The sequence below is a fragment of the Heteronotia binoei genome, chromosome 20 (assembly GCF_032191835.1).
Source record: "Heteronotia binoei isolate CCM8104 ecotype False Entrance Well chromosome 20, APGP_CSIRO_Hbin_v1, whole genome shotgun sequence".
NCBI classification, from domain to species: Eukaryota; Metazoa; Chordata; class Lepidosauria; order Squamata; family Gekkonidae; genus Heteronotia; species Heteronotia binoei.
In genome coordinates, this window is record NC_083242.1 from 9,262,402 (window position 1) to 9,286,468 (window position 24,067).

The window sequence follows — 24,067 nt, forward strand, 5'->3', positions numbered from 1 at the left end:
GGGGGGGGGAGGGAGCTAATGGCAGCCAGGGAGAGCGGCACTAAGCTCAATGCCACAGCAGAGATTGCAATCCAAATAGCGATTGTTCAAACCTTCCAATTAGAGTCCTCTCAAAAAAGGAGTTTTTAAAAGGGCAGTCTGCAAAAAAGAAGAGTCACAGATGTCACTGGAGGCAAGCAGGAGTGGTATAGTGCGTTCAGTTCCAAAATTCTGCCCCAAACAGGTAAGCTACCAGGTTTCCAAAGACCTGACATCTTCCTCTCCCTGGAACAATTTCATTCCCTGGTGCCCACTAGGCAATGGAACAGGATGCTCCAGAGGGGGAAGGCTGGAACTTGTGCAGCCAATGACCTTAAAGCAAATCAGCCAGTTTGGTGTAATGGTTAAGTGTGTGAACTCTTATCTGGGAGAATCAGGTTTGATTCCCCACTCCTCCACTTACAGCTGGCAACTGTTGCACTTACAGGGCAACTTCTGGGAGAGCTTTTTCAGCCCCACCTACCTCACAGGGTGTCTGTTGTGGGGGGAGGAGATAAAAGAGATTGTAAGCCACTCTGAGTCTCTGATTCAGACAGAAGGGTGGGTATAAATCTACAGACTAATTCTTCGGTAGCCATTTCTTTTGCAGCACCCACCTTGTCTTTATAATTAGGGCTGCCAGTTGTGGGTTGGGAGCTTCGGAGGCTGGGCTGGAACCTGGGAAAGGTGGGAGAGACCCCAACAGAGTATGTTCCATAGAGCCCACCCTTCAAGTAGCCATTTTCTCCAGGGGAACTGATGATGTCTGGAGCTCAGTTAAAATTCCAGGCAATCCCCTGGAGGTTGGAAGCCCTACATCATATCACAAGATGAGCTGCTCACCTTGCAGGGCTTTGTAACGAGTTCCCTCAAACTGACAGGAAAGGAACCTTTTTCATGTTATGCGTGGGGGTGGTGTTATAACCAGGGCTTCTTTTGTAGCAGGAACCTCTTTGCATATTAGGCCACACACTCCTGATGTAGCCAATCCTCCTGAGAGCCAGTTTGGTGTAGTGGTTAAGTGTGTGGACTCTTATCTGGGAGAACTGGGTTTGATTCCCCACTCCTCCACTTGCACCTGTTGGCATGGCCTTGGGTCAGCCATAGCTCTGGCAGAGGTGGTCCTTGAAAGGGCAGCTGCTGTGAGAGCTCTCTCAGCTCCACCTACCTCACAGGGTGTCTGTTGTGGGGGAGGAAGGGAAAGGAGATTGTGAGCCGCTCTGAGACTCTTCGGAGTGGAGGGCGGGATATAAATCCAATATCTTCATCTACCTCACAGGGTGTCTGTTGTGGGGGAGGAAGGGAAAGGAGATTGTGAGCCGCTCTGAGACTCTTCAGAGTGGAGGGCGGAATATAAATACAATATCTTCATCTACCTCACAGGGTGTCTGTTGTGGGGGAGGAAGGGAAAGGAGATTGTGAGCCGCTCTGAGACTCTTCGGAGTGGAGGGCGGGATATAAATCCAATATCTTCATCTACCTCACAGGGTGTCTGTTGTGGGGGAGGAAGGTAAAGGAGATTGTGAGCCGCTCTGAGACTCTTTGGAGTGGAGGGCGGGATATAAATCCAGTATCTTCTTCTTCTTACAGTAGGCCCTGTACTAAGAGCCCTGTAATCCCTTGGAGGATTGGCTACATCAGGGTTGTATGGCCTAATATACAAAGGAGTTCCTGCTACAAAAAAAGTCCTCGTTACAACCAATAGTCCTGGTTTGTTACCTAGGCAGGTAGGAATAGCACAGGGTGCTGGCACATAAGTAGGAACGCCTGATGAGCACCAGAACCTTGAGGCATCTGAAAACGAGGGAAACCCATCCAATCATTGGCTATGGGGAAGGAGTGGGGTTGGGATGTTGGGCTGCCAATGTCCACGTGGATGCTGGCCATCTCCCACTATTGCAACTGGTCTCCAGGCAACTGTGATCAGTTCCGCTGGAGAATACGGCTGCTTCGGAAAGTGGACTCTATGGAATGTTACCCTGTCACAGTCCCTTCTCACTCAGACTCCAAGCCCCAAATCTCCAGGTATTTCCCAGCCCTGAGCTGGCAGCGCTAGCTTGGTGTGGAGAGCCAGTTTGGTGTAGTGGTTAAGTGTGCGGACTCTTATCTGGGAGAACCGGGTTTGATTCCCCACTCCTCCGCTTGCACCTGCTGGAATGGCCTTGGGTCCGCCATAGCTCTGGCAGAGGTTGTCCTTGAAAGGGCAGCTGCTGTGAGAGCCCTCTCCAGCCCCACCCACCTCACAGGGTGTCTGTTGTGGGGGAGGAAGGGAAAGGAGATAGTGAGCCGCTCTGAGACTCTTCGGAGTGGAGGGCGGGATATCAATCCAATATCTTCTTCTTCTAAGGGAAGGGATGCCATTAGCACCGAGCTGCATTAGGCAGGCGAGGAGTTGAGGCTTGGCAGTGCAGTTTTCTGTGCAGCTTAGGAGAACGAGAACCCAAAGTAACACTGGTCGTGTCTGGGGCCAGGGTGGCGTGGCTCGAAAACACAAGCTGCTGGCTGAATTTTCCTTCATATACCCCCATACCAACTGCTTGAGAACGACTCTGAAAAGGTGGCACAGAAAGACACTCAAATGGATAAAATCAGCGGTTGGCAAACTGCGGCTCGGGAGCCACATGTGGCTCTTTCACACATATTGTGTGGCTCTTGAAGCCTCCACTACTCCATCAGTTGGCTTGGAGAAGGCATTTCTCCCTTTAAATCAATCTTCCAAGCCAAACTGCTGGCGGCTTGGAGAATGCATTTAAAGTTCAAGTTGCTTTCTTTCCACCTCTCCTTCCCTCCCCCCCCCCCCTCAATCTATTTGCCTTTCTCCCTTCTTCTCTTGTGGCTCTCAAACATCTAGCATTCTTGTGGCTCTCAAGCATCTGATGTTTATTCTGTGTGGCTCTTACATTAACCATGTTTGGCCACCCCCAGGATAAAATTAATGCGACTGCTTTGTTAAAAATGCAGATCAGTTCCAAATAAGCCCAGCTCTGGTGTCTGGAGTCTTCATCTCAGGCTAGGGGGACAACGTTGCTTTGGAAAGGTCACGTCTCTGGCAACCCATCCCCTCGCCTGCTTTCACAATGGAGTAAGCCACTTCAGGGAGAGCCTCTGTAGCCGTGCATCATTTTGGCAGGATTTCACCAGGGGAGCCTTACCGCTAAGTGATGTTCTACTTTCCGGCAAGCCTGTTCTTCTGTGACCTTCTGGCTTTCTCGCATCCCGGCTGACCCCCGGGGACACCTGCCTTGTCTCTCCCCTTTGCAGCTCTCGCTGTACCTGCCATCGCGCTCCTTCTGCCTTTTTCAAACCCACTTTGGCCAAGGTGACCTTCCTGCGGCTTGGCCAACTGCTAGGGAGTTAGAACGACATCTCCCCCTCCTCCTCGTCTTAGCCTCTGCGACACCCGCCCCCAACCACTGCACCCAATCGTTCCATTGCTTTTCAGAAGCTGACCTATACGAAACGCAGCCCTGCCGAATTGTGAAAAGGAAAATTATGTTCATTAAACAATCTTTCAACAATTGTGACATCCTTAATATCAGAAGTCCCGGGAATGATTGACCTTGGCATTCAGGATCGAGGCAGCCTTCTTTCTTCCCTTGATTACTAGTAGAATAGCAGGGGAAATTATAAAGCCATCGAGAGGATTAATACACACTTGATCTTGCTCTCTCTCCCCACCACCACCACCACCACCACCGCTCTCCTGGCTCTTTATCTCAAGTGATTAAACTTCTCAAGGAATTTTAAAAAAAATGGTCATGCACCATACGCCGTCTGCCATGCATAGATAGAGTATCGGCAAAATGCATCAGCTCCCCGTGACAGCCAGCGCAAAGGTTAATTATGCGCGCTGTATATAGTTTTAATCACTTTAATCAGAGCAGCATTCTGCACCATCCCAACCCAGGCTATAACTTCTCCCCAGCCCCCCCCCCCTCCCTAGAAATACAAGCAGCAGCTTCAAGCATGGCCCTGTTTGTTTAAGGAGGAAGAGAGAGAGAAAAAGGGGAGAAGAAGGATGGTGCATTAGGCTTGGACAACAAAGATAATGTTGGAAACGACTGACTGGGTTGTGCGTCTTGGTGGAAAGACTCAGAGGGGACTGGCAGGTTCTAATGAGTCAGCACCCCGCCTCAACTCACAGCCCCCTTATCGGAACAAATCCAGACTCTCGGGAGCAGCTTCGCCACGGTGAGAGCGGCCTTGCATTTGTCTCGGACTTCAGTTGCATTTCGGCAAAATAGTAGCTTCCGAGAGAGGTCAGGATGCAGATTCAGCTTGCCCAGGCGCTTCTGGCCATCTTCTCCGGATAGGGCTGGACTAGAGTTGTCAGCTCTGGGTTGGGAAACACCTGAAGATTTTTGGAGTGGAGCTTGCACGGGCGTTTCTGACCATCTTCTCTTGATAGGGTCGGACTCGGGGATTTTTTTCAGCAGGAACGCACAGGGACACAGTTCCGGCTGGCTTGGCATCAGGGGGTGTGGCCTACCATGCAAATGAATTCCTGCCGGGGGTTTTCTCAAAAAACCCTACGTGAAACAATGGTGATATTAGGGGTGTGGCCTAATATGCAAATGAGTTCCTGCTGGGCTTTCCCTACAAAAATAGCCCTGGCTGGACTAAAGTCAGCTCTGGCTTGGGAAATACCTGGAGATTTTTGAAGTGGAGCCTGGGGAGGGTGGGGTTGGGGGGAGGGGAAGGACCTTACCGGGGTATAATGCCCTTTGAAGTAGCCATTTTTTCTAAGGGAACTGATCTTGGTCATCTGGAGATCAACTGTACTGGTGGGAGATCTCCAGGTGCCCCCTGGAGGTTGGCAACCCTCAGCAGACCAGGGGAGAGAACTCTAGTCCTACTTTCATGTAACCCAGGCTCCCACCTGGTAAGCTGCTGCTGAGAACGATCCTCGTGCGGAAATCTTTAAGGATACTAAGAGACTCCACGGAGCCAGGAAAGAGCCCAGACTCTTGAACCACTTGGCCCTTCCCTGGGTATCCAATCTCCAAGGTCGGTGGAAAGCAAAATTTCCTACTTGTCAAATTACGCCTAGATGACAACTTCATAAGAACATAAGAGAAGCCATGTTGGATCAGGCCAATGGCCCATCCAGTCCAACACTGTGTGGCCAAAAAAACCAGATGCCATCAGGAGATCCGTCCCACTGTTGCCCCTCCCAGCACCAAGAATACAGAGCATCACTGGTCCAGACAGAGAGTTCCAACAATACGCTGTGGCTAAGAGCCACTGATGGACCTCTGCTCCATATGTTGATCCAAACCCCTTGTGAAGCTGTCTATGCTTGCAGCCGCAACCACCTCCCGTGGCAGTGACTTCCAGAACTTCTCCTACAATAACAAAACCAAAGAGATTTCAGGGAACCTAGTGGAGGGGCATCTAATTCAGAGGTGAAGCCAGACACCCATCACTGAAGATTCAGCAGCAGAAGACTTTGCCTTTCATAGTTCTGATACATCTCCTCCTCCTTTTCATCTACTCCCACATCCAATTACAATTCCAGCCACATCAAACAAGAAACAGAAAAGGTTGCACGGAAGGAGTGGCAGTTATATGAACACATTACCGACTGGTCACAGTTTCCTGATGTGGCATGGAAATAATTGAGTTGCCCATTTAAAACATTCACACTGATTATGTCAGAAGGTACTCTCGCCGCTTTAAAATGGATGGAGCCCGGAGCGTACAGGCTGGCTTTCTCACTTCTGTCACAAAGATGATAACGCTTGGGGAAAGTGAAGACTGGTTCTCTTTCAGATAATTAAGGGGGCCTTTATACTCTAGAATGGCAGAATTATAAAAACATCTTGGGGACAGAGGCTGTCGAGGGCTACAGCAATCCTACCTGCTTCCTTTTCCTCTCACCCCCCCCCCCCACACACACACACAGCAGTCAAGAACTTGCATCCTGTTCCCATCCACTTCTTCTACTTCTGCTACTTGTCAATTACTGACAATTCCTAATTGTCAATTACCTCTTTTAAGTAGCTTGCGTTATACTTTTCTATTTATGCTGTGTATAGTTCGCCTTTCCCGTGGGAACTCAAGGCAAATTATATACACCCGGTCAGTACAGATAGATTCAGGTGAGTAGCTGCGTTGGTAGATCAGAGTTTGAGCCCAGGGGCACCTTTAAGACCAACAGAGTTTAATTCTGGGAATAAATTTTCATGCGTATGTACAGAAAGAGGAGCGTGTGTGCACATGAAAGCTTATACCCAGACTTAAATTTCATTGGTCTTAAGGGTGTTGCTGGAGTCGAACTTTGAGTCAGTATCATCAACTAAATGGGACATTCAATAACCAATGCATTTGGACTTTAGAAGTCTGGAATCACCAGAAAGAACTCCAGTATTCACAAGACACATTAAACGGTACAAAGACTACATAATAGGAACCTACTTCACAATAAGCTATATGCAGCAGTAGAGACAACATTCTCGAATAATTTATCCAAGTTCATGAACTATTTACCATCCTACGCCAGAAAGTCACACATCCAGTTGCCTGCACAGAAAAGCTACATGTACATGAAGCTGCCTTCTACTGAATCAGGAATAAAACAAAGAAACTGTGCACAATTTCATGCGCAGTTTCTTTCTTTTATTCTCGTCCGCGCTGCGCATTCCTTGCTCAGACGTTCTACTGAATCAGACCGGGGCTTTTTTTTCTGCTGGAGCTCACAGGAGCAGAGCTCTGCCGGGGCTGGCCAGGGCTCCGGCTGGCCTGACCTTCCACATGGCAGCCACTTGCTCCTAGGGCAGGCGGGGTGGTCTAATGTGCAAATGAGCTCCTGCTGGGCTTTTTCAACAAAAAACGCACTGATTCAGACCATCATCAAGGTCAGTGTTATGTATGTAGACTGGCAATGGCTCTCTGGGGCCTCAGGTCAAGGTGTTTCACACCTAGCCTTTAAAAAAAAAAACCCTGAAAATGCCAGGGTTGACCCTGGGACCCCTTTGGCATGCCAAGCAGAGATTCTCCCACTAAGTCATTCACAGCCCCTCTCCAGGAATTCAGTTGTGCATAGTTTGTGGAAAGCCAGGAGAGCGGGATCCTTCTTGACCTCCTCAGGCAGCCCAATTCACAAAGTGGGGGCCACAACAGAGAAAGCATGCACATGGGCAGTTGCCGACTTTATCCACTTGCAGATTAGCACCTGCAGAAGCCCTTGCAGACATGAGTGGAGTTGTTGTGGTGGAGCACAAGAGGAGAGGCAGCGACTTCAGTGGATTTAAGAGAAAAAAAAGTCCATTTAGGATCAAACTGAGAGTCCCCTTGAAATTCCTAATCTCCCGTTGAAATTTCTTTGTAGGAGAACTGCTACTCTTAGGTCAGCAACCAAATGTCCTGAAAGCTTAAAATGTCCTCCCCAGGTGGTTTTTGAACCCGCCCTGAGCCTGTCCTACAGGAAGGTCAGCTAAAAATCGAAATGAATGAATGAATGAATGAATGAATGAATGAATGAATGAATGAATGAAGCAGTAGAAAAGAGTAAGATCTTAACAACTAACAAAAGTAGCACCTTAAAGACTAACAAAATTTGTGGCCGGGTATGAGCTTTTTTGAGTCACCGCACACTTGTTCAAGCTTATTTCAATTTATTATCTGCATTCTCCTGGAATGAATCCTCCTGGACCAAATTGAGACCTAGGTTTCCTGTCTCATTCCCAATGCTGATATCTCCATGCCTACTACCCCTCTGCATATCACACCTAATATCCAGTCATGTCTGCTATTGCCATTCAGCATCTAAAATCATATTACGTTTTATGGCACTCCCAGCGTTCCCTCTAAACTGAATTAACGTGAGCTAGCTCATAGATTTTTAGCCTCTAGCTCACACATTTTTGTCTTAGCTCAGGAAGGATGAACCCAAAGCACACTAATTGATGCAGTAGCTCCCCACTTTAATGCCAGTAGCTCACAAAGTAGAATTTTTGCTCACAAGACTCTGCAGCTTAGAGGGAACCTGGCAAAGTGACATTTATGTCAAATACAGCCCTTGTAACAAATGAGTTCGACACCTCTGTATGAGACTATCGGGGATGATTTTAAAACTTGTTACTGCCCAAACATTAGATTTTTCATCATATGGAAGGAATTAATCAAGGGATGAATGCTTATGGATTATATGGCACATTGCTGAAATGTATCACAAGAACACAGGCAAGTATTTTTGATGAGAAATGCTAGAACAGAAAGGCCAATACAAATCCAATAACTTCTCATAATCACTTCACCCTCGGGTACACTTACAAGTTGCAACACAATTTTAAACCAAGTCACGCCTTCCTAAAGCCCACTGACTTCATCAGACTTGGAATGCCATAACTCTACTTAGGACTGCACTGTGGGTACCATATCTCCGTCTACTCATTTGCTGTGTGCAAGGACCGTTCTTTTGGGGAGTAGAATTATGCATTCGACAGGCTGCGCATCAATATGGTTTTATGACAAAGGAATATTTAACAAAGAAGCGGGAAAGTGAAGCTCTTTTTTATTATTTTGGGTAATATGTGTGCATGCACCCATGCCTGGAAGTCGTGGTGACCTCTGGTGACTCCTACTGGGGCACAGAGGTAAGGCTGCCAAGCCCCTGGGCCAGGCGGGGTTTCCCTCGCCCTGGAGATTCCCAACCCACCGACCCACATTGGGCCGGTGGGGGGAACCTCCCCCGACATCGCTGGCGCAATGACGTCACCCGGAAGTGACATCATCACAATGGTGACACCGCGTGCCGGTCGCTCTAGGCATTTCCGGGAAAACTCTATGGTTTTCCCGGACGATCCAGCAATTTGGGAGGGAAAACTCTATGGCACAATAGGTACCAGAGGCCACGGGGGACTTGGCAACCCTACACAGAGGACATTCAGAAAAGTGGCTTGACACCCTTTCTCTGCCTCTTGACTCTGGTATTCCAAGGAGATCTCCCCTCCAAACACTTACCAGGGTCAGCCCCTGCTTAGCTTCCAAGATCTAACGAGATCAGGCTTGCTTGTGCTATCCAGGTCAGGGCTGGAAAAGTAAAGTTCTGTAGTTCACACGTACCCTTTGCTCAGATGACCCCACTGTTAAATTACTGTGCAGTGGAGACGAAATTCCTCATCAGACAACTCTTATCAAAAATGAGTTTTGAGCCACTCATCTTCACACTAGAAATGAGGCCATTTGAGAAGTCTACTAATAACTTTTGTCCTTCGGAAACCTAATAGCCCTAGATTAGATGGCCAGCCTTATGACTTCCAGATTTCTTTCCTGGGCTTTATTGTGTAAGGAGCCCTAAAATGAATTTTTATGTTCTAGTAATTCACTGTAGACCATAAATTCATTTAATGGTGAGCATATACCTGACTATCAACAGTGGAGCATAAAAGTGTGCAAAGAGAATTTATTTATTTCAATTTATTTTTAAGCTCCAACACCTGGAGCTGGATTTTCAGAATTACACCGTAAAGGAAGCATCCACAAACTAAAATTTTAGTTTCTTGTGAAGAAACTGGCATAAAGAGCAAGCTCTAACGTCCTGCAGAATTTATACCACAGAACATACTTTGCAAACTTATTTATTTACTTTAAGAATGCCTTTCTCTGAGACTCAAAGCGGATTAGAGTGCAGAGAGGGAGGGGAAAGGGGAAAATAATATATTTTTCATTTATTAAAATGTTTTTATTCTGTGTTTCTTCTTGGTTTAAGGCAGTTTTTTTTAATTTAAAGGGTTTTTATTGAGAAGAAATTTAGACACAAAGAGAGAAAACAAATTAACACACAAAAAGTGAAAATAACACAAGCACAAATACACCAACACTATCAAAAATAGAAACACAAAACATTCAAGAACACATCAATGCACAATACGTTGAAAAACACAGAGCATTCATAACACTTCAATGCACAGTACATTCAAAACACAATAAACACAATAACACAATAATGAATTCAAAACACAATAAGGCAGTTTGATTGTGGTGGAAAGGGCCGTCAAGTTGCAGCCAATTTATGGAAACTTCATAGGGTTTTCAAGGCAAAAGACATTCAGAGATGGTTTGTCATTGCCTGCTTCTACATAGCAACCCTGGACTTCCTTCTCAGGGGTGCAGTATCCATTCCTCACTCCCATACAAAGATGCCTTCTGGACCAGTCTATCCCACTACAAATCAATTCTGTTACAGCAGTGCCCTCACCCTCACTTGCACAACAGCAGAACTTGGCAATTACCATCCCCTAGAGACGCCAGTCCCCAGGCAGGACCGCGGGATCCCCCAGAATTACAGCTCACTTCCAACTATAGAGATCAGGTCCCCTGGAGAAAACGGATGCTTTGGAGGGTGGACTCTGGCATTGCACCCCACTGTCCACCCCAGGCTCCATTCCCAAATTTCCAGGAGACTTCCAATCTGGATCTGGCAACACTACCCCCGTCCCCTCTGGTGGCCAGGGAGAACCTGGCAATCTTACAACCCCCCCACCCACCCACCCACCATTAGACACAAACCACTTTCTTTAGTGGGTTCTCAAGCCAGCTGGTAGAAGAGCCCCGTGGCGCAGAGTGGTAAAGCTGCAGTTCTGCAGTCGGAGCCCTCTGCTCACAACCTGAATTCAATTCCAGCGGAAGTTGGTTCAGGTAGCCGGCTCAAGGTTGACTCAGTCTTCCATCCTTCTGAGGCTGGTAAAATGAGTACCCAGCTTGCTGGGGGGAAAGTGTAATGACTGAGGAAGGCAATGGCAAACCACCCTATAAAAGTTCTGACCTGAAAACATTGTGAGAGCAATGTCACTCCAGAGTCGGAAACGACTGGTGCTTGCACAGGGAACCTTTCCTTTCCTTTTCCTTTCCAAGCCAGCTGGCATGTGTGGTATTTTAGCAGAGGCATTTCTGAATCTTACTTGTTCCAAAGGGGTCGATACAGTGTAAACTTCTGCCACCTTCTCTTCATAGGGTCCAGAATACGGCCACCTACCTAGCAGCAGAAACAAGGCCGGATAGGCACAGTAGCTTGGGGAAATTCTGAAGTTCCTTAACCTGTGAGCTGATGGAACATTAGCGAAGGCAGAACGAACACCGTATACAAAGTCCAGCGAGAAACGTTAAGAAAAAGTGACAAGAAAGATTCGTCCTTCCTCCAAAGGCACATTCTTCACAGAATGACAACCCAATTACTCTAGCCCCTAAAATAAGTATACTGTGATGGGAACAGAATATCCGGAATGGGTTTTTATTACTGTAAATATGGTGGGGGGGCTTTTGCCATTGAATGCTAATGTCCTTGTGAATAAATGCATTTTTTTTTCCTTTGTAGGTTAAAATGAGCAAAACCTTCACTCTGAATTTTAAAAGTTTTTTCTCTCTCTCTAGAACAGGCAGGAAGAAAGGAAATCAGCTCTCAGTTACTTTCCAGGCTCACCTCAGCTCATCTTCATACAACTGCTAATAGGTCTAGACCAGGGGTGGCCAAATTGTGGCTCAGGAGTAACATGTGGCTCTTTCACACATATTGTGTGGCTCTCAAAGACCTTAGCACTCCATCCGCCAACTCAGATAAGGGATTTCTCTCTTTAAGTCACTTCTCCAAGTCAAGCCAGCCAGTGGCTTGGGGAATGCATTTAAAGCTGCTTTCTTACCACCTCTCCCTCCCCCATCTATTTTCCTTCCTTGCGGTTCTCAAACCTCTGATATTCATGTCTTGTGGCTCTTAAACATCTGATGTTTAATCTATGTGGCTCTTACATTAGGCAAGTTTGGCACCCTTGGTCTAGACAATGGGACGGCCAAGCTCCCCCTCCCCCTTCAAGTAAGGAACAGAGACTTGGAGGCATTAAATACTAGAGAGACTTCAGGAAGGAACTCCAAGAAAACTCTCCAGGAAAAGCTTTTCTGAGCTGGCCTGACCTAGTCAGTGGGTGGGGAAAAGAGAGGTGCAAGGCGTCCATCATAGCAGACAAAACTCTTAATTGAGGTCTGGAGTAGAAACAGCCACTATCCATGTGCTGGCCTGAAGAGATGGAGAAAGCTGAAAGGTAAAGGAACTAGGTAGAGATCTGTAACTTCCTAAGCTAAGGAGCCTGTCCTATATTTTAACATCTGATAGAGCGCTTATAGAGAGAGGGGCAAAGGAATAGCATTTTATCCATTTCTTTGAATCCCCTGCTCAATCTGGTGCTGTCCTAAAAGTATGCTTGCGAATATTTACTTTTTAATAAAGTTTTTCTTGATAGTGGTTCTCTGTACCACATAGACCTCCCACTACCTTATGCACGCTAGTTTAAAAAGGAACACAAGGCAGAAGGCAATCAGTTGGCAGGTGGCTTATTCCTCCAGGGGCGCACAAGGCAATAAATGGTCCCCGTGGTGACTAGGTGGTGGGCAGCAAGAGACACAGAAGCAAAGCCTCAGAACTTGGAAAGGGAGCTGAGAGTCCTGACCGACCGCCCCCCCCCCCCCCCCGCAGTAGGCAATTGCCCAACAGGCAATTCAGGTGGTGGAAGTGGTTACCTGAGAAAGAAAACGTATTGGGAAAACCTTGGAAGGCAGGGTGGAACAGGGCCTGCAGACCACAGAAGGCCCATTTCACCAGTCCTAATAGTTAAAAAATGTGGTGCGTCCGTGTGAAAACTATAAATACTCCGCTGCTGTTTGAAATGTAAATGTGCTAGTTGAAGAAAATGGTTGCCAACTGGGATGCCACGTGAAAGGAACGTCTCCTTTCGGCTCCGCTTCATCCAAAGAATGCTTAACATTTCAAAGCAAATTGTCAATAGGCGGGAACAAAACTCAGCTAATTAACACTGCCCTTAATCGCTTTCCTCAACTCCAGTGAAACAGTTTTAAGCATATTTTGGGACGGATTTCACTGCATGTTAAAGCATATAAGGACCAAATTAGGTATGATAAGGCAGGCACCTGAAAAACCAGCACAGAGCGCAGAAGTGAAGGGAGCTGAATGTCCCTCCACCCTGCCCTGCTATAAAAAGGTAAAGGTAGCCCCCCCCCCCCCCCGTGCAAGCACCAACCCATGGGGTGATGTCACATCATGACATTTTCTTGGCAGACTTTTTATGGGGTGGTTTGCCATTGCCTTCCCCAGTCATCTACGAAGAAGGAGGAGGAGGAGGAGGAGACCACAGATTTATACCCTGCCCTTCTCTCTGAATCAGAGACTAAGAGCAGCTTACAATCTCTTATATCTTCTCCCCCCACAACAGACACCCTGTGAGGTGGGTGGGGCTGAGATAACTTTAACAGAGCCTGCCCTTTCAAGGACAACTCCGGAGAGAGCTATGGCTGACCCAAAGCCATTCCAGCAGGTGCAAGTGGAGGAGTGGGGAATCAAACCCGGTTCTCCCAGATAAGAGTCCGCGCACTTAACCACTACACCAAATTGGCTCTCATTAACTATACTGTGAGTCCTGACAAAGGCAATGCTCAGCTTAGTGCTCCTTTTGAAATGGTAGGAGGAGATTTCTTGCACAGAAAACCTCAAGTCCTGCAATCATGAACAGGTTGCCTTGTGCTGAATCGTACTGCTTGTCTTCCAAGGTCAGTATTGGTCACTCTAACTGGCAGCAGTGCTCCAGGATGTTGATGAGAGCAAAGCAGATGCTCTATCCCTGAGCCATCCCCCGCCCCGCCGCTCGCCACACACATGAAGATGGCTTCTAAGGAGTCAGATCATTGTTCTATCTCAGGGGTGGCCAAACTGTGGCTCAGGAACCACGTGTGGCTCTTTCACACACATTGCATGGCTCCTGAAGCTCCCACCGCCCCGTCAGCTGGCTCGGAGGAGGCATTTCTCTCTTTAAATTGCTTCTCCAAGCCAAGTCAGCCAGTGGCTTGGAGAATGCATTTAAAGTTGCTTTCTTTCTACCTCTCTCCTCCCTCCTCCCACTCACCTATTTGTCTTCCTTCCTTCCTTCCTTCCCTTCCTTTCCTCCCTCCCTCGTCCTGTGGCTCTCAAACTTCTGATGTCTATTTTATGTAGTTCTGCTGTTAAGCAAATTTGGCCATCCCTGTTCTATCTGTTGGATAGTCAAACTATGCATGAGTATCTGGGATGGCAGGGGTTAAGAGAATTCTCTCACTCAGGTACGCGTGAGCCTCTTTGGACTTTCCTTGTCTTCTATATCATCTTATAGAGGACCTGTCTTCTTCTCTCTCTTATCTGGGCTTGGAGCTGTAGCAAGTTAACCTTTTGAGAAGTTACTCTGTACACAGTAAGTTAAATGTACCTACATGAATATGTCGTGTCCGATGTGTTTCTATTTCTGCAAGTAGGAGTCAGATCATCTTTGTAATTTGTTTGAACAGCATTTTACCCTTAACCGAGAAACATGGAAAATTGGGGATACTGTGAAAAAGCTTCCATACTTCCAAGGCAAATTATATATTTGTATTTATTTATTTACATTTAGCCCAATACTGTCAAGGTCGGTATTGATTACTTTGACTGGCAGTGGTTTTCCAAGGTCTGGCAGAAATTCTTCATATCATCTGAAACTGCTTTTTATTGCCACACTGTTTTTTATTGCAACCCTAATACAAAATCTAAGCGTAAAAGAACCTAGCTAGGATTTACTAAAGAAACCAGGACATACTTTGAGTATTTAACTTTCCCAAATTTGAAATGTACTATGCAACTATGCAGATTAGCATCCCGCCCCCCCCCAAAAAAAACACCTTAGATAGTGAACCTTTAATTTGTGTCACCGATGATAGAAAGTCAACACTGATGAGACAGCTTTTACTCTCTCAGCTGAAATAAAGTTTAGCTTCCTTAGGTAGACAGTTTCTATCTCATTACACTGAAGATTTTGTTTAACGGTATTTAATAACTCGAGTGTTATCAAGAGACATCTCCCTGCGGTCGAGACGATACTGTTTATTGGAATAAATTATACAGCACATTTCCCCAGAATCAATGGCTAGTGACAAGTATGTTTACTGTTCATTAGCGCACAATAAAAGGGATCACCCACAGCAGAAGAATAAGAAGGTTACTTGATTACATTTCCTTCCAATTATTGCAACTGACCTATAACTCACCTGAGATTGAAGCATTTACACTGAACTTTGAACAGAATCCTGCAGCAATCCCTCACTGAGGCAGCTAAATAGGCCAGGATCAAAACTTTCCAATAGCAGACTATACCAGACATATACAGGGTCGGGCCTTTCACTAGGCAGCCCAGGTGGCTGCCTAGGGCGCGGCCCTGGCAAGAGCAAAGGTGCGAGCCCTGGGAGGGCGCTTGAATGGTCCTCCCGCCTGCCCTCGCCTCCGTAGCAAGGGAAATACTGGCGAAAGCGGCTGAGGGGGGAGCCGCACACCTGCGCTACAGAGTGCGCCGCAGGGCTGCCCGTCACTCCGCCAACTGTGTCAGACGCAGGAGCGGAGCTACGGCAGCCTCACGGCGCACTCTGTAGCAAAGGCACGTGGCTATTTCCCACCACTTTTGGAGGGGGCAGGGCATCCTGCCTGGAGTGCCGTTTGAGCCACTCCTGTACATATATATTGGGAGTTTATTATGATAATTTGTGGGTCACATGGGTCACAGATAATCAGTCTGCCGGGAGATGATATTTATCTCTGCGTTCAGCAAACATGCCCGACCCCAATAGTGAAATGGGGGGGAAAAAAACCACAGTGGAAATTGCAGGTCTTTTAACGTACACCAAAGCTATCAGAGATAATTGTGGGGTATATTCAAAACAAAACTAAAAATCCCCCATTCTTTTTAAAATAATTGCTTTAACTCTGTTAGACGACCCAAAACGAGGGACATAACCACTGAATAAATCCCACCTGCAAGTGAAGAGGTCGTCGGAATGTTCTAGCTGTCACTCAGAGCGCGTCAGACAGTGAATTCACTCTGGCAGATACAGAGACCGGATTTATTCTGCACTTCTCACAATCTGCTCAAAATACTTCTGTAACACTTTTATTTTAATACTTCACTTTTCTTCTGAGGAACTCAAAGTGGCAATGAGGGACTTCTAAGGATGTCTTTCTCCCATCCAATCAGACTTTCTTAATTTCAAATGCTGGCTGATCCATGGCATGCCATGTTCAGTGTTGCTCATGTGTGGCCACAGGGGACCTCAGCCAGTGTCCAAAGGGTACCCATGTGACCCACAAATAATGCAGGCTGTTTAGGATCATAAAAGTTAAATGCCAGACTGTAGCGTTTCTCTTAGCTGGGCTCTTCATTCTACAATGATGCATCCTGGGGCAATGCAGGAAATTTCAATCATAGCTCTTCCTTCAAGCATAAAAGGTCCTGAATGCTGATGCACTTTGAACATCATGCACAAGGCACACGGTGTGGCTGAGCTGTCATTCACATTGAGGACATTGAGCCAACTTAGACAAGCATCATCCACTGAAGTGGTTGGATGAAACCCACTCTGAGAAAGAGATGATATGGCTTTTGGATCTCCTTCCATGAATTGTGGGTAACTTAGCTTGGATGAGAAAAAAAAAAAAAAGATGATAAAATGGAGTAAAATAAAACACACGTAGTAGTTCGTGTGCAAGCCCAGGCGGAGAAGGAAGGGAAATACCAGTGCACTGCAGATTCCACTGCAAGCTAAATTACTTAAGTTTTAGAGACATTCTGTCTTAAATTTATTACTTTAGTGCAGGGGTGGCCAAACTACGGCTTGGGAGCCACATGTGGCTATTTCACACATAGTTGTGTGAAAGCCCCCAGCGGCTTGGAGAATGCATTTAAAGTTAAAGTTGCTTTCTTTCCACCTCTCCTTCCCCCATCAATCAATATTCCTTCCTTCCTTCCTTCCTTCCTTCCTTCCTTCCTTCCTTCCTTCCTTCCTTCCTTCCTTCCTTCCTTCCTTCCTTCCTTCCTTCCTTCCTTCCATCTGACATTTATTCTGTGTGGCTCTTACGTTAAGCAAGTTTGGCCACCCCTGCTTTAGAGACTGATGCCTAAAATAAAACACTGAAATTTTTTGCAACTCTTTCTGTTATTTCCCACACTCTCCAGAATGCAAAGATGATCACTTTGGAGTGGTACTGGGCCACAATTACTGGTACTCATCCATGGAATGGAAATATAAAGGCACACACTCACAACTTCCAAAACAGAAGCAATTGCAATCTTCTGAACCTTCCTGAGATTTAAAGGCACATTGTGGCAGTTGAAGCAAGGCTTTCCCCCGCTGGCCACCTGACTGGCGGTGGGGAGAAGCCTGCAAAATCAGGGGATCCCCGGCCCAAACCTGGCGACTGGCAAGCCTTGGTGATCAGCAGAGAGTTAAATATCAGTTATAATCCCAGGAGATCCCCAGCCACCACTTGGAAGTTGGCAACTCTAATAATGGTTGGTAGAGGGTCATGGATGTATAGAAGAAGAAGAATTGCAGATTTATACCCCGCCCTTCTCCCTGAATCGGAGACTCAAAGCGGCTTACAATCTCCTTCATCTTCTCCCCCCACAACAGACACCCTGTGAGGTAGATGAAGATATTGGATTTATATCCCGCCCTCCACTCCGAAGAGTCTCAGAGCAGCTCACAATCTCCTTTCCCTTCCTCCCCCACAACAGACACCCTGTGAGGTAGATGAAGATATTGGATTTATATCCCGCCCTCCACTCCGAAGAGTCTCAAAGTGGCTCACAATCTCCTTTATCTTCTCCCCCCACAACAGACACCCTGTGAGGTGGGTGGGGCTGAGAGGGTTCTCACAGCAGCTGCCCTTTCAAGGACAACCCCTGCCAGAGCTATGGTTGACCCGAGGCCATTCCAGCAGCTGCGAGTGGAGAAGTGGGGAATCAAACCCGGTTCTCCCAGATGAGAGTCCACACACTTAACCACTACACCAAACTGGCTCTCTCACACCAAACTGGCTCTCTCTTGTAATCTTCCCGAGAGATCCATACTAGGAAGGAAGGATAGGATTAAAATGTTATTAATATCTAAATAAATATTCTTAATTGCAATGGAAACTTGTCATCTTGAGACAGAAGGGCAAGTCAGTCTTTCACGTTGGTTCTAAGAAAACTATCACCTACTTCCTTTGCAAAACTATTTTTTTAAAAAAAAAAATATTCATTTTGACATAATAGTTCTGGAGAGAGCTTGAAGGGGGAAATCATTATAATTGATGTCCCTGTTAAGAATCCGCACGCATTTTGTAATCTCCACTGTCTTGTACAGTTGCTATGCAGAGATAATATCGACCTCTGGCCAACGGTTCACCCCACAACGCTGCAGAGATCCCTTACTAAGGCATACGTTATATCCAAGTTATTTTTATCTCGCAATTACAAAAGAATTTTAATGAGCGCCTTCATTCAACATTGACAGAAATGGTACTCCAGCAGCTGCCTCAAATTGTTTCCTTTTTTTTTCCTTTTCCAGAAGGAGATTTCCCATTTTACACATACTCTTCTACTTCAGTAATCAGAACAGATAATTACACCCCCTTGAATTGTTTTTTCTCTCTCTCTCTTTCTCTCTCTTTTTTGCGCAGTTTAGGTTCATGTCGATAGGAGATGGTAAAAATTAGTCCACGGGCCATCTGAAGTTTGCCGCTTGCTGATTAAAGCCCTAATTGAGTCGGAATGCTTTACAAATCAATCTCCGAGAATTACTCTGGGATCACAACAGCAACATTGAGAGAACGTTTAATCAAACCTCCCCGCCATCTTGGCCAAGAAGCAAGGGTTCATAAATCCATCCCGGTAAAAAATGCCAAAGCTGTCTCTCAGCAAGACCAGAAGAAGAAGAAGATTGCAGATACCCCGCCCTTCTCTCTGATTCAGAGACTCAAAGTGGCTTACAATCTCCTATATCTTCTCCTTCCACAACAGACACCCTGTGAGGTGGGTGGGGCTGAGAGGGGTCTCACAGCAGCTGCCCTTTTAAGGACAACTCCTGCGATAGCTATGGCTAACCTAAGGCCATTCTAACAGCTGCAAGTGGAGGAGTGGGGAATCAAACCCGGTTCTCCCAGATAAGAGTCTGCACACTTAATCATTACACCAAACCAGGAAATACAGAGGCTTGCTTGACGTATGTGGTCACTCCAAGCAGGGTACACCCTCCTTTCCTGGGTTCGGGCCATGGTTGGATGGGTCCAGGCTGAGCCCAAAGTGGTAATGTTGTGGGAGCCTGGCGTGAACTCAGCCAGCAGTGGTGTGTGCCCTAGAGGCAAGGGCAGTAAAAGCAATAAAAGGTAAGAAGGGTTCCTTTACATGGCTGAAGGTTAGTCCAAGTAATGTTAATTAAAGGGAGAGCAGGTTTTGGCAAATAAAATGCAAGTCAGTGATCCAACAGGCAAAAGGGGACTATGATGAGGAACATATTGCAAAATACACAAGAGACCAAACATTTAAAAAATTATTCAAATGCATTAGTAGCAGAAAACCAGCCAGGGAGGCTGTGGAGCCCTTGGATGACTAAGGGGTGAAAAGATTACTGAAGGATGGTGGGGGAAATGGCAGAGAAGCTGAATGCATTTTTTGCCTCTGTCTTCAATGTGGAAGATGGGAGATGCTTGCCCACTCCAGAACCATCCATTTCAGGAGGGGTGTGATGTGAGGTAATGTGAGAGGAGGTCCTACAACCGATGGACAAATTAAAAACCAACAAAACACCAGGCCCAGATGGCATGCATCCAAGAGTTATGAAAGAACTCAAATGTGAACTTATGGATCTCCTGACAAAAATATGTAATCTATCACTAAAACCTGCCTCCATCCCTCAGGGCTAGAAGGCAGCTAATATAACCTGTCTTTGAAAAGGGTTCCAGAGGAGATCTGGGACACTGTAGGCTGGTCTGTAAATTGGTGGAATCTGTTATTAATGATAGAATTAGTTGGCACATGGATGAACAAAAGCCATTGAGGAAGAATCAGCATGGATTCTGTAAGGAACGGTCACATCTCACTAACCTTTTAGAGTGGACAAACATGTGGGCAAGGGTGTTTACCTAGATTTCCAGAATTTCCGGTAGGTGTTTACCTAGATTTCCAGAAAGCTTTGGAAAAATTCCTCATCAAAGGCTCCTAAGAAACTCAGCAATCATGGGATAAGAGGACAAGTCGTCTTGTAAATTTTAAAAATGGTTAATTCGCAGGAAACAGAGAGTGAGTATAAATGGGCACAATGGAAGGTGGTAAGCAATGGGGGTGCTGCAGGGCCCAGTACTAAGTCCAGCGCTTTTAAACTTGTCCATTAATGATTTAAAGTTGGGAGTAAGCAGTGAAGTAGCTAGGTTTGCGGATAACGCTAAGTTGTTCACGTCGGTGAAGACCAGAGAGAATGGGAAGAGCTCCAGAGGGATCTGTTCAGGCTGGGCAAGTTGGCTTCGGCAGGGACAACCCCGAAGTAATGCACATTGGAGCCAAAAATCCGAACTATAATTACAAGTGGATGGAGTAACTGAGTATCGCTATCGCACCGATGGCAGCCTGTTCAACCTGAGGCGACTAAAGGCACACTCCAAGACAATGGAAAAACTCATCCGAGAGCTACTGTTTGCTGATGATGCTGCACTCGTCTCCCACTCGGTATCAGCTCTGCAGCATATGACGTCCTGCTTTGCAGAGGCTGCCAAGCTATTCGGCCTAGAAGTTAGTCTGAAGAAGACAGAAGTTCTCCACCAGCCTGCACCCCAGGAAGATTATCACCCTCCCTGCATCACTGTAGGTGAATCAGTTCTGAAGACAGTCCAGCAGTTCAGCTACCTGGGGTGCATCATCTCCTCAGATGCCAAGATCGACAAGGAGATTGACAACAGGCTGGCAAAGGCAAACCGTGCATTTGGCCGACTGCACAAAAGAGTGTGGAGCAACAAGCATCTGAAAAAAGGCACAAAGATCAATGTTTACAAAGCGGTTGTGATGACAACCCTCATCTACGGCTCCGAATCATGGGTTTTATACCGTCATCACCTGCGACTCCTTGAGCGCTTTCATCAGCGCTGCCTTCACACCATCCTCAACATCCACTGGAGTGACTTTGTGACCAACACTAAAGTCCTCAAGCGGGCGGAGGTTACCAGCATCGAGGCACTGCTGTTGAAGACGCAGCTGTGCTGGGCAGGGCATATTTCTAGGATGGAAAACCACCGCCTTCCCAAGATTGCCCTGTATGGCGAACTCTCCACCGGCCATCGAAATAGAGGGGCACCAAAGAAGAGGTACAAGGACTCCTTGAAGAAATCCCTTAGCACCTGTCACATCAACCATCACCAGTGGTCTGACCTAGCCTCAGATCGCAAAGCATGGAGGCACACCATCCACCAGGCTGTCTCTTCCTTTGAGAACGCACGCATAGCTGGTCTTGAGGACAAAAGGAGATTGAGGAAGAATCGCACTGCTACAGGACCAACCCTAAATCAGACTTTTCCCTGCAGCCGCTGTGGCCGGACCTGCCTGTCCCACATTGGTCTTGTCAGCCACCAGCGAGCCTGCAGCAAACATGGACTATTGCACCCTTCTTAAATCTTCGTTCGCGAAGCCAAGCCGAGAGGGGAGTAACTGACCAGGAGAGAGATCTTGGAGTCATGGTAGATCTCTGATGTTGACTCAGTGTGTGACTCAGATTTAAAAAGGCAAATGCCATGCTGGGGATTATTAGGAAAAGGACTGAAAACAAACCAGCCAGTATCATAATTCCCCTGTATAAATCTATGGCGAGGCCTCGTTTGGAATACTGTGTACAGTTCTGGTCACTGCACCCCAGAAAAGATATTATAGCATTGGAAAAGGTGCCTAAAAGGGCAGCTAAAATGATTAAGGGGGGTGGAACACCTTCCCTATGAAGAAAGGTTAAAGAGGTTAGGGCTCTTTACGAGCCAGTTTGGTGTAGTGGTGAAGTGTGCAGACTCTTATCTGGGAGAACTGGGTTTGATCCCCCACTCCTCCACATGCACCTGCTGATGTGACCTTGAGCCAGTCACAAGTTCTCACAGAGCAGTTCCTCTCAAGAGCACTTTCTATTAGAGCCCTCTCAGCTCCACCTCCCTCACAGGTTGTCTGTTTTGGGGAGGGAAAGGAGATTGTAAACTGCTCCAAGACTCCTTCAGGTAGTGAAGGGTGGGGTATAAATCCAATCTCTTCCTCCTCTTCTAGAGAAATGATGACTGAGGGGTGACATGATAGTGGTTTACAAAATGTTGCATAGGATACAATACAAGAACTCATGGGCCAGGAAATTAAAGAGCAGTAAGCATAGAACGAGATGAGGGGAGGCAGCAGCCACAACAGACAAAACAAAGACGTAGTTCGATTAGGATCATATCCGCACTCTTTTCCAAAAGCTCACCAGATGACTTTGGTCCAGTCATAACTCACACGGTTGCTGTTGTGAGGATAAAGTGGCAAACAGGGGAATGGAGTAAGAGACCCTATTGGGTAGAAAAGTGGGATATAAACAAGTCAAGAGGTAGGGATGCCAGTAGGCTTCCCAATCCCCAGGTCCCAGAGGTGGATCCCCCGGTTTCCCCCATAGCCATCATGCACCTCCATGAACGATTCCCATAGGAAATGATGGGGAATTGAGCCGTGGGTATCGGGGGCTCTGGGGGGGCTGTTTTTTGAGATAGAGGCACCAAATTTTCAGTATAGCATCTAGTGCTTCTCCCCAAAATACCTCCAAAGTTTCAAAAAGATTGGACCAGGAGGTCCAATTCTATGAGCCCCAAAAGAAGGTGCCCCTATCCTTCATTATTCCCTATGGAAGGAAGACATTTAAAAAGATGTGCAGGCCCTTTAAATGTGATGGCCAGAACTCCCTTGAAGTTCAATTATGCTTGTCACACCCTTGGTCTTGGCTCTGCCCTAATGTCTCCTGGCTCCACCCCCAAAGTCCCCAGATATTTCTTAAATTGGACTTGGCAACCCTAGATGCCAGTCTCCAGGTGGACCTGGCAACCCCAGCAACAGTCCACCAGCTCACCTTAGCAGTTAATGACCTTAACACTAAAAATATCCGTCTTCCGTAAAACAATGCAGGATAGTGTGGAAGGGGAACGGATCTCCCTTTTCACTGGGCTGAGACGTTGGCTGTTCCCAAGAAAACATAAAAGCCTTCTCCATTCGTCGTTACGTATGCTTTCAAGCACATTCCATGCAATGCATTTTTTTTTTGAGCAGACAGCCCTTCCCCTCCCCCCAATCTTGTCTAACACTCTTAAAATACATTCGGCTACAATCCTAGCGAAGTAACGACAAAAGAGTTTGTAGAGAGGCTCCACCCGCAACACTTATGTTTTCTTTCTTTCTTTTTTCCCCTTCACCGGTATTGTATCTCTTTCCTCTCTCGTGTAAGTGTTAATCAACTCTGCACGTCTACACAGAATTGTGAGCCAGGACTCCTTTTAAAAACCAGGATTTTAAAGCCCCTGAGGTGATCAAAGATGGGGGAAAAAGGAAGAGAGGAGTCTTTACATTGCGGTTCTGAAGGGCTCATCAGACAGAGGCAAGTCTTTTCATACGCCTCGGTTTGCAGAGGTCAGAGTCTATATGGAACTACTTTAACGCTCCCCACCCCCATCCTCCCCCTTTCTCCTGCAAAGAGGATTCATTTCGGCTCACCTCGTCTTCCACCCTGAAAACGATAACGCTCTTGTCAGTGTGGAAACCACTTAATCCATACCGTTGCTCCATTTCTCTAATGGAAAAGTCAGTCCTCCATCTGATATTTCCCAAAAAGCTGCCAGACATCACCAAAAAAAACCCCCCCACACTGCCTTTAATGATATATTGCACTGAGTCATCTGCTCTTGAGAAGAAGAAATTTGTGAAATTAGAACAAAGAGTGGAGGTGCCATAGGCTAACAAACCGGGTCTGAGGCACATCTCATTTATCAAAAGGGACGGTGGGAGGACCAAAAAGAAACATGGATTAGCCATTTGTTTCAGCGAGGATAGCTGCTCTTTGATGAGCTTGCAAAGACGCAACACAGCGTGGAAGTGATCCAGTGCTACAGAAATACAATGGTACCATAAACATATAGTGTTAACATTTAGATACCTGATGTATAAGACTGGGATCGGGGCTTTTTTTGTAG

The 24,067-nt window shown here is 46.6% G+C and overlaps 1 protein-coding gene across 1 annotated transcript in view; it reads right to left on the bottom strand.

The window, feature by feature from the left end:
• SDK1 (sidekick cell adhesion molecule 1) overlaps window positions 1-24,067 on the bottom strand; it is a 936,924-nt gene that overhangs the window by 489,201 nt on the left and 423,656 nt on the right. The window contains exon 7 of the mRNA XM_060260466.1: window positions 23,445-23,461. Within this exon, the coding sequence (XP_060116449.1) occupies window positions 23,445-23,461 (17 nt within the window). The remainder of the gene's footprint in view (window positions 1-23,444; window positions 23,462-24,067) is intronic.